Below are 10,467 nucleotides of genomic sequence, written 5' to 3' on the forward strand. Positions count from 1 at the left end.
AAGGCAGTTTGTGCTGGATTGGCATGGTCTCTCTTTGAGCGGCCTGTTCTTCTTGGGCACAAACCATTTAGGTTGCAGGTGTTTTTCACTTTTATGTTATCCATTATTCACACTGGGTGGTAACTTCTCAAGTTATGTTGGCATGGTCTCTCTTTGAGCGGCCTGTTCTTCTTGGGCACAAACCATTTTGCTGAATTTGTTTCACCTGCTTTATTCAATATGCTTTATTAATAGCATGCATTATCAAAGACTACTTTCATTGTCTTTTAGAATTAAATTTCTTGCAAAGATATTGCAATATAGAAACCATGCCTAGTACTGACGGTTGATCGAATATTATTCTCATAAATGAAAGTTAAAGCGTTGAAAATTTAATCACTAGAATTAAGTTTCTTGCAGTGATCTTGCGGTAAACCATGCCTCCTATTGATGGTTGATCACGTTTTATTCTCATAAAGCGTTGATGGCAGGGGAATTTAATTATTGAATTTTGCATCCTGGTTTTTATATTTACTACTGTTTTACGGCATACTTTAGACATTAGACAAAAATCTTATGTAAGCTTATTTTGTATGTATTAAATTCATGCGTTGGTTGGGAATTGATATTTTAAACAAGTTTTCTATAGCATAGAAATTAATTATTTTGGCAATCTTTCTTTAAGTTCCTTTTACTTGAGAGAGTTAAAATCATGGCATAAATTTATTTCACGTTATTCATAATTTTTTTTTGGGGCTATATTAACCTTTTCACAACTTTTCTGTGATTTAAAAGACAGAGCGATAACATAAATTTGCAATAGATTTACCTTTTGTGATCACATACATGTATTGATTTACCTTTTGAAACACTAACAAAAATAAAAAAAGAGTTTCTGGATCAATGGTTGAAAATTAATATTTTTTCATGCTAGATGTCTTTTGAAGTTTGTCTTATGATTTCTTTGTATGTATTAAATTCCAGAATGCACCCTTCTCTCTCTGAATCCCTTCTAATAGCTTCTATGAAGGCACACTTCAGAATGGAGTGACAATCAATGAGAGGCAATTGACTCGCATCGATTTTTCTTCACCGGTTCTCAACCATCCTATGTTTTTCTAGGTGCAGGTATCATACGTATGCAACTAGCTATATTTTGATTCATCCATTTACATAAAAAATTAGATATATGTTTGTGTATATGTGTGTGTATATGTATGTGTAGCCAATTGAATTACCTATTTGTCTATTTTAGAAAATTAATCGATTGTCTGTTATCCTTATTTGTATGTTAAGATGTTCTTTATTTAGATGGGACATCTTATCTCAATAGAACTGAGGCTGCAAATGTTGAAAAAATTGTTACTACGTTCCTAAGAAGTGGTGTCATACCTAGTCAGGTACTCCTATTCATAACTTGTAAAAAAGTATTATCTGCACTGACTTTTTACTGAATGATGCATATGAGTTATCACTCCATATGAAGGACAACGGGCATATATTGTGAATTACATGTCAAAGAATGGTGTGCTTAGACAACAGCTTTACAAGGAAATTAAGGTTGGTGCCAATCGTAGTTGATCGAATAGGCTGTTGTTTTGTTTCGTTGATCTTTAGTAACAAATTTAAGTATTGCAGGTTGCAAGTGTGGACTCCTTCCAAGGCAGAGAGAAGGACGATTACATTATTTTATCTTGCGTGAGAAGCAATGAGCGTCAGGAATGTCTTTTTCTGCTTTTTATTACTGGCCTTTCTCTTAGTAGTATAGCATGCTTTCTTGAGGCAATTGATAAATTCCCCGATTATGCAGTATAAAAAGAATTAAACTAAATTAAACCTCTTTTAAGAGAGGGTACTAAATTCCCTCAAATGGTAACCTCAGTATTGTTAGGGATAAGGGTAAATGATCCTCTTTTACTTTAAGGATAGTCCATACATACCTCTATCATCAACCATATATGTGGACATCCATGTACTTGTTTTTTTTTAAAACACTTGCATTTTAAGGCATCAAGGACCTGGGCTGCATGAAGTCCTATTGCCCTAACAAGATCAAGCTAATTGATTACATATTTTATTTATTTTAATTTCAAAAATATAATTATTTATTTTCATATTTTTGAAAAAATATTTTTTATTTTTAATTATTTATATTAAATATTTTATTTTTAATTTTATACTTAGGTACTGTAGTCCAGCTCACCGATGTGGTTTCGGATGATCGCTAAGCGTATCGATTCGTGAGCGCCCCGCGGGTTGATCTGCGATTTCTCTGGTAAGAACCCTCTCTCTTCGTGGTTTCATCGTGTTGATCTGCGTTTTATCTTCGATTTCTCTGCGATTTTTCTGGTAAGAACTCTAATCTGCTCGTGGTTTGTTTGATCTGCGATTTCTCTAGTAAGAATCCTATAATCTGTTAGTGGTTGATCTGCGATTTCTCTGGTAAGATCTGCGATTTCTCTGGTAAGAAGCCTATAATCTGTTAGTGGTTGATCTGCATTTCTCTGCGTAATCTGTTCGTTGTTGATCTGTGATTTCTCTGCGTGATCTGCGATTTCTCTGCATGATCTGCGATTTTTCCGGTAAGAACCCTAATCTGGTTTCATCGTGTTGATCTGTTATTTCTCCGCTTGATCTGCGATTCGTGAGCTCACCGTGGTTGATCTGCGTTTGATCTGCGATTTCTCAGCGATTTTTTGGGTAAGAACCCTAATCTTTTCGTGGTTTCATCGTGTTAATCTGTGTTTGATCTGCGATTTCTCAGCGATTTTTTGGGTAAGAGCCCTAATCTTTTCGTGGTTTCATCGTGTTAATCTGTGTTTGATCTGCGATTTCTGTGATTTCTCTGGTAAGAACCCTCATCTGTTCGTGGTTGATCTGCTATTTCTCTTTGTGATCTGCGACTTCTCTGGTAAGATCTGCATTTTCTCTGTGTGATTTGCGATTTCTCTATAAGAATCTAATCTGTTCGTGGTTGATCTTCGATTTCTCTGCGTGATCTTCAATTTATCTGTACGATCTGTGATTTCTCTGGTAAGATCCCTAATCTGTTCAGGTTTCATTGTGTGCGATTTCTCTGCGTGATCTGCGATTTCTCTGGTAAGAACCCTAATATGTTTGTGGTTGATCTGCGTTTGATCTGTGATTGCTCTGGTAATAACCCTAATCTGTTCGTGGTTTCATCGTGTTGATCTGTGTTTGATCTGCGATTTCTCTGCGTGATCTTCGATTTCTCTGGTAAGAACCCTAATCTGTTCGTGGTTTATCTGCGTTTGATCTGCGATTTCTCTCTGTGATATGCGATTTCTCTGGTAAGAACCCTAATCTGTTCGTGGTTGATCTGCGATTTCTCTGCGCGATCTGTGATTCTCTGGTAAGAACCCTAATCTCTTCGTGATTTCATTGTGTTGATCTGCCATTTCTCTGCGTCATCTGCTATTTCTCTGTTCGTGCACCTTTTGTTAGTTGTAAAATAATGGATTCAGAGATCTTGTTTATTTTATTATAGAAACAAGCAATGGGTTGGTGCACACATTGTAATGAGGAATGCGCCGCCATATATCAGGATCCTGACGACAATCATATGTAAGTTTGTTTTGTATATATTCGTTTGTTTATATTACATTAAATTCCTTTTTATACTGCTCTAGTCACTGTGCGACATGTGAAAACATCCTAACTGATGATATGTACTTCGAGACGGATAGTAGTGGTCAGGTTTGTAATCTATTGGCCCATAGAACCTTTAAGTAGTGTGAATTTATTTTATCCCCTAAACATATTTTTGTATTTACTTCTTTTCTCTCGACAACCATCTAAAAATATCATGAAGATTTTACAAGATACTCTGACTGGACCATATGAAAGAGCTCTAAAGAGAGGTAAATTCACATAACTTCTTGTAATCTAGGATATGAAACTCAATTGTTTATACAAATTTGGGTGTTGTATTTTGATAGAATTCTAATTTTTAAGTCACATCCTATTGTGATATTTTTAATTTTAGTTATCACCTGGCCCTTTGCAAAGTATGTGACTTAGTACTTGTTTGTTTATATTTTGTCTTTATCATCTGGTCTTCTTTTGCTTGGCTTTGCTCGCTATGTGTTTTAGTCGTTTATTATTATTATTTTAAATCAGATCTGAACTGGTAGGTCCAATCTATTAAAGCTAGAATTAAAATCCATTAAGTTCATGTTTAAATAGTGTTGAACTCATTTAAAATATGCAAGTATATCAATTCTCCCATTTGAATTACTGGTTCCTTGTTGTAGAGGAACATTGATGATCAAATTTCTGCCACGTAAACCTTTTCAAAATCAATGTGGGGATAGAGAAATTCTAGATATAACACAAGTATTGTAGCTACATGAGCTAATTCTTGATTGAAAGACTGCCAAGATCCTATACATATGAGTATTACATATTTTTGTGCTAAATTTGTTATTTTGCTTAATGCAATGAAGACTAAAATTTCTTCTGAGTATAAAGTTTCAAATTTTGTTCATATCCCTTTTGCTCCAATTTTTCCTGTCTTATATTTCTAAAAATTCTTATTTGATTTTTAGTTTTATGTGAATAGTTTTTTTTTAATCTTTTGCCCCTTATTTGTCCAGGAAGAGATGAGATCAGCAATATTGTAAGTGGCCTGAGAATTAGAGATGAAGGTTCTTTAATCAGCTGCGCTTCTTGGTTTCATCGGGTATTTTTATAGATTGGTTGCCATACATGGAAATCAATTTATTCTCACATTTCCATTTCTGAAGTTGGCTGAAGATAAAGAATTCACCAAAGAACGCAAGATACCTCATGTTGCAGCAGCTTGTCTCTATCTGGCTTGCAAGTGAGAAATGCATGCTAATGTATCAATGTAGTAACTTGGTTTAGAATTTAGTTCAGGCAATTTAACTGTTTCCTTTTCCAGGACATGTAAAATGAACTATCTTCTCATTGATTTCTCTAACTACTTGCAGATAAATGTGTATGTACATCTTGCTCCTTTTTACCTCTTCATGCTTTCAAATGGAGAATTTCTTGTGTTTTTTTCCCCTTAGCACAACTAGTGCTAGGCAAGATAAAATGCTCACTTATATTTTGTTTCAGTTATGTGCTTGGAGCTGTATTTCTGCAACTTTGTCAAACTTTGAATCTCTTGGAGCACAAAATTATCCAGAATTTAGTGGATCCAAGTTTTTTTATCCATCGATTTACAGAACGTAAGTAATTTTGTTTTCTATTTTTTATTTAAAAATTCTTCTTTTGAGGAACATGAATCCTTGTCTGTAGATAATTTTAATGTTTGGTTTTCATTATTTATCTAGTGTCTTAGACTCCTATGACTGCATGGATTATAGTTTGGTTTATTCTGAATTTACTCTTCTAGTTTTTAGTGATCAAGTTTACATGTTGATCTATCTAATTCTTGTCTTTCTTTGGAGTTTGATTTATTAGTGTGTATGGCTACAATTCTATTTGATTTGTTAATTATTCATATCTTCTTTAAATTGGGATATTACTATTTGTTGATTTATGAGAAACTTATATTCCCTTCCATGTTTATTGTAAATTTAGTAGAGAATAACACCTTTGCTCGCTAGTTTTTTGTTTGTAAAAAAAAAAAGGGCAGCCCGGTGCATGAAGCTCCCGCTAGCTCTTTGATTGTGATTAACTATTTTCATTTTAATAGAAAACTTATCCAAGGTAGATATATATTCACATTTGTGTGGTTGGAAATATGTATTTAATAATTAGTAAATTATTATAGTAAAGATGACCTTATTCGTTTTATTTTCTTTTCATGCTATTTATTTGTCAAAGTAACATAGTTATGAGATTAAACTAGACTAGATTGAATTCATTGTGTAAAACATGTGAAATTTAGGACTTTTAGGTGAAAAGAATAATGTAGTTTCTGACATGGCACGTCGCTTGGTATTCTTTTTTATTGACATAGTTCTTCTCAATTTGTAAATTCAATTGCTTATGCATAAGTAAATTTATTTCTTGTGCTTTTAATTGTTTTAAACAGGGAGGATTCCTAGTGGATTATGTGGTGCAGCACTATACATGTCTGCACTTTCTCATGGACTTGATCCCTCCAAATCAAATATTGTGAGTAAACAACTTATTAGCTAACTTCCACTCTAAATATGTACATGCCTATGTTTGGAAATGTTATCTCAAAGTATAGTAAATTTATAAGATAAAATTTCTTGGTACCATGTGAATCTATATCTTGGAACTCAATTAATCCTAATCAAATATTTTTAAGGAAAACTTTTTAGGCAATTTTCACTACAAAATGTGTGAATGCTAACTGTAGGCATTTGGAAATTATTAGGGGGATTATAGCAAAAAATTTAGTCAATAGTTTTTTTTTTCCCATTCAATTCAATGGTGGGTGGAATTCTTCTTTACTGTTACAATTTTTATGAAATTTAAGAGTCACTTAAAATCTAAATATAAATTTTATCTAATTGTTTTCATCTAATTGTTGCAAGGCTTTTTTTTTTTGCGTTTACTTAGGTTTCTGTTATACACGTTTGTGAAGTGACTTTAACTGGACGGCTGATAGGGTTTGAGGAGTGTTCAGAATCTGTAGAAAGTTCAGAATCTCATAGTTCAATTGTAAGTACCAGACTTTCTTTGTACCAGACTTAGAATGATAGCGAAATAAAAATATATTATACAAAGAAAGAAACAACAAAACAAAATAATTTTAAGTCTGGTACTTACAGTTGAACTATGAGATTCTGAACTTTCTACAGATTCTGAACTCTCCTCAAACCCTATCAGCCGTCCAGTTAAAGTCACTTCACAAACGTATATAACAGAAACCTAAGTAAACGCAAAAAAAAAGCCTTGCAGCAATTAGATGAAAACAATAGATAAAATTTGTATTTAGATTTTAAGTTTGACTCTTAAATTTCATAAAAATTATAACAGTAAAGAAGAATTCCACCCACCATTGAATGGGAAAAAAAAAACTATTGATTAAATTTTTCTTATAAATTTGCTATAATCCTCCTAATAATTTCCAGATGCCTACAGTTAGCATTCACACATTTTGTAGTGAAAATTGCCTAAAAAGTTTTCCTTAAAAATATTTGATTAGGATTAATTGGGTTCCAAGATATAGATTCATATGGTACCAAGAAATTTTGTCTTATAAATTTACTATACTTTAAGATAACATTTCCAAACATAGGCATGTACATATTTAGAGTGGAAGTTAGCTAATAAGTTGTTTACTCACAATATTTGATTTGGAGGGATCAAGTCCATGAGAAAGTGCAGACATGTATAGTGCTGCACCACATAATCCACTAGGAATCCTCCCTGTCTAAAACAATTAAAAGCACAAGAAATAAATTTACTTATGCATAAGCAATTGAATTTACAAATTGAGAAGAACTATGTCAATAAAAAAGAATACCAAGCGAAGTGCCATATCAGAAACTACATTATTCTTTTCACCTAAAAGTCCTAAATTTCACATGTTTTACACAATGAATTCAATCTAGTCTAGTTTAATCTCATAACTATGTTACCTTGACAAATAAATAGCATGAAAAGAAAATAAAACAAATAAGGTCATCTTTACTATAATAATTTACTAATTATTAAATACATATTTCCAACCACACAAATGTGAATATATATCTACCTTGGATAAGTTTTCTATTAAAATGAAAATAGTTAATCACAATCAAAGAGCTAGCGGGAGCTTCATGCACCGGGCTGCACTTTTTTTTTGTTACAAACAAAAAACTAGCGAGCAAAGGTGTTATTCTCTACTAAATTTACAATAAACATGGAAGGGAATATAAGTTTCTCATAAATCAACAAATAGTAATATCCCAATTTAAAGAAGATATGAATAATTAACAAATCAAATAGAATTGTAGCCATACACACTAATAAATCAAACTCCAAAGAAAGACAGGAATTATATAGATCAACATGTAAACTTGATCACTAAAAACTAGAAGAGTAAATTCAGAATAAACCAAACTGTAATCCATGCAGTCATAGGAGTCTAAGACACTAGATAAATAATGAAAACCAAACATTAAGATTATCTACAGACAAGGATTCATGTTCCTCAAAAGAAGAATTTTTAAATAAAAAATAGAAAACAAACTTTACTTACGTTCTGTAAATCGATGGATAAAAAAACTTGGATCCACTAAATTCTGGATAATTTTGTGCTCCAAGAGATTCAAAGTTTGACAAAGTTGCAGAAACACAGTTCCAAGCACATAACTGAAACAAAATATAAGTGAGCATTTTATCTTGCCTAGCACTAGTTGTGCTAAGGGGAAAAAAACACAAGAAATTCTCCATTTGAAAGCATGAAGAGGTCAAAAGGAGCAAGATGTACATACACATTTATCTGCAAGTAGTTAGAGAAATCAATGAGAAGATAGTTCATTTTACATGTCCTGGAACAGGAAACAGTTAAATTGCATGAACTAAATTCTAAATGAAGTTACTACATTGATACATTAGCATGCATTTCTCACTTGCAAGCCAGATAGAGACAAGCTACTGCAACATGAGGTATCTTGCGTCCTTTGGTGAATTCTTTATCTTCAGCCAACTTCAGAAATGGAAATGTGAGAATAAATTGATTTCCATGTATGACAACCAATCTATAAAAATACCCGATGAAACCAAGAAGCGCAGCTGATTAAAGAACCTTCATCTCTAATTCTCAGGCCACTTACAATATTGCTGATCTCATCTCTTCCTGGACAAATAAGGGGCAAAAGATTTAAAAAAAACTATTCACATAAAACTAAAAATCAAATAAGAATTTCTAGAAATATAAGACAGGAAAAATTGGAGCAAAAGGGATATGAACAAAATTTGAAACTTTATACTCAGAAGAAATTTTAGTCTTCATTGCATTAAGCAAAATAACAAATTTAGCACAAAAATATGTAATACTCATATGTAGTGGATCTTGGCAGTCTTTCAATCAAGAATTAGCTCATGTAGCTACAATACTTGTGTTATATCTAGAATTTATCTATCCCCACATTGATTTTGAAAAGGTTTACGTGGCAGAAATTTGATCATCAATGTTCCTCTACAACAAGGAACCAGTAATTCAAATGGGAGAATTGATATACTTGCATATTTTAAATGAGTTCAACACTATTTAAACATGAACTTAATGGATTTTAATTCTAGCTTTAATAGATTGGACCTACCAGTTCAGATCTGATTTAAAATAATAATAATAAACGACTAAAACACATAGCGAGCAAAGCCAAGGAAAAGAAGACCAGATGATAAAGACAAAATATAAACAAACAAGTACTAAGTCACATACTTTGCAAAGGGCCAGGTGATAACTAAAATTAAAAATATCACAATAGGATGTGACTTAAAAATTAGAATTCTATCAAAATACAACACCCAAATTTGTATAAACAATTGAGTTTCATATCCTAGATTACAAGAAGTTATGTGAATTTACCTCTCTTTAGAGCTCTTTCATATGGTCCAGTCAGAGTATCTTGTAAAATCTTCATGATATTTTTAGATGGTTGTCGAGAGAAAAGAAGTAAATACAAAAATATGTTTAGGGGATAAAATAAATTCACACTACTTAAAGGTTCTATGGGCCAATAGATTACAAACCTGACCACTACTATCCGTCTCGAAGTAAATATAACCAAACGAATATATACAAAACAAACTTACATATGATGACAACATATGACAGAGGTGACAAATGACAGAATAGAGTGATGTAGTTGCACACAACGCAGAGTGTTACTAGATTTCTAAAAATTTACAATTTTCAGTTTGACTTCTAAAAATTTGCTACTCAATTTTACAGTTTGATTGAGACAATTTATAATTTTTTTTCCTGGTTTTTTTTAGTGATTTCTAAAAATTTCCCATTCAAATTTATTAGATTTCTGACATTACAGGGGTGTCGTTTCTTTATTAGACTTATTAAATTTCTCGCATTTAAAATTATATAATTAATTATATATTTTATTTATTTTAATATTAAAATATATATAATAAAATTTTAAATTTATCTTTATGTATATGTGTGTATATATATATTTTAAAAATATTTTCATCAAATATTTTTTTATTGTTTAATTTTAAAAATACCTATGAAACAATTGATTGCTACTGTCAATTCATCGGTGTGGTTTTGTTCTGGTTGATTGCTAAGAGTATCGATGCGTGAGCTCTACTTTTGGAAGTTGAACGGAAAAGGTTAGAACGTGAGCGAGCAGGGAGATGAAGTAAGGCGGACGATGACTGATGGCGTCGGTGCTCTCTCTGATGCACCGAAATCTCTGATGCGCCGAACGATATATAATTTTACGTGTGCGCCTTATGTTTTTGTTTTTAATTTTTTTTTTGTCTGGTTTCTTCCTCTTTTTGTTTTCATTTTCTTAGAAAATATGGTTTAGTGTTTGGTTTATATATTTTTAGAGCCTTTTATAAGAAAAT

At 32.1% G+C, this 10,467-nt stretch overlaps 2 protein-coding genes across 2 annotated transcripts; one reads left to right on the top strand and one right to left on the bottom strand.

Moving 5' to 3' along the window:
* Positions 1-3,229: 3,229 nt before the first annotated feature.
* On the top strand, positions 3,230-10,177 carry LOC122002195 (transcription factor IIIB 60 kDa subunit-like). The gene is made up of 9 exons (XM_042557280.1): positions 3,230-3,352; positions 3,488-3,564; positions 3,630-3,696; positions 3,812-3,860; positions 4,596-4,681; positions 4,746-4,822; positions 4,904-4,960; positions 5,083-5,195; positions 6,008-10,177. Exons 2-9 carry the CDS (start codon positions 3,497-3,499, stop codon positions 6,112-6,114), a joined length of 624 nt encoding a protein of 207 aa, XP_042413214.1. The 5' UTR covers positions 3,230-3,352; positions 3,488-3,496; the 3' UTR covers positions 6,115-10,177.
* LOC121999658 (transcription factor IIIB 90 kDa subunit-like) lies at positions 6,512-9,521 on the bottom strand. The gene is made up of 9 exons (XM_042554308.1): positions 9,467-9,521; positions 8,646-8,731; positions 8,505-8,581; positions 8,363-8,423; positions 8,132-8,244; positions 7,950-8,025; positions 7,235-7,321; positions 6,715-6,816; positions 6,512-6,574 (listed from the first exon to the last, which is right to left on the bottom strand). Exons 1-9 carry the CDS (start codon positions 9,519-9,521, stop codon positions 6,512-6,514), a joined length of 720 nt encoding a protein of 239 aa, XP_042410242.1.
* Positions 10,178-10,467: the final 290 nt, after the last annotated feature.

This window comes from Zingiber officinale, chromosome 7A (genome assembly GCF_018446385.1).
Source record: "Zingiber officinale cultivar Zhangliang chromosome 7A, Zo_v1.1, whole genome shotgun sequence".
In the NCBI taxonomy this organism is placed as follows: domain Eukaryota; kingdom Viridiplantae; phylum Streptophyta; class Magnoliopsida; order Zingiberales; family Zingiberaceae; genus Zingiber; species Zingiber officinale.

Coding starts and splice junctions, on each gene's coding strand:
- LOC122002195 (XM_042557280.1), top strand. CDS start 3,497: ATGGGTTGGTGCACACATTGTAATGAGGAATGCGCCGCCATATATCAG. Junction 4,823..4,903: donor TGTCTCTATCTGGCTTGCAA/GTGAGAAATGCA, acceptor TTCCTTTTCCAG/GACATGTAAAATGAACTATC. Junction 5,196..6,007: donor TATCCATCGATTTACAGAAC/GTAAGTAATTTT, acceptor TGTTTTAAACAG/GGAGGATTCCTAGTGGATTA.
- LOC121999658 (XM_042554308.1), bottom strand. CDS start 9,521: ATGAAGATTTTACAAGATACTCTGACTGGACCATATGAAAGAGCTCTA. Junction 8,026..8,131: donor TATCCATCGATTTACAGAAC/GTAAGTAAAGTT, acceptor TTATTTATCTAG/TGTCTTAGACTCCTATGACT. Junction 6,817..7,234: donor ATCCCTCCAAATCAAATATT/GTGAGTAAACAA, acceptor GCGTTTACTTAG/GTTTCTGTTATATACGTTTG.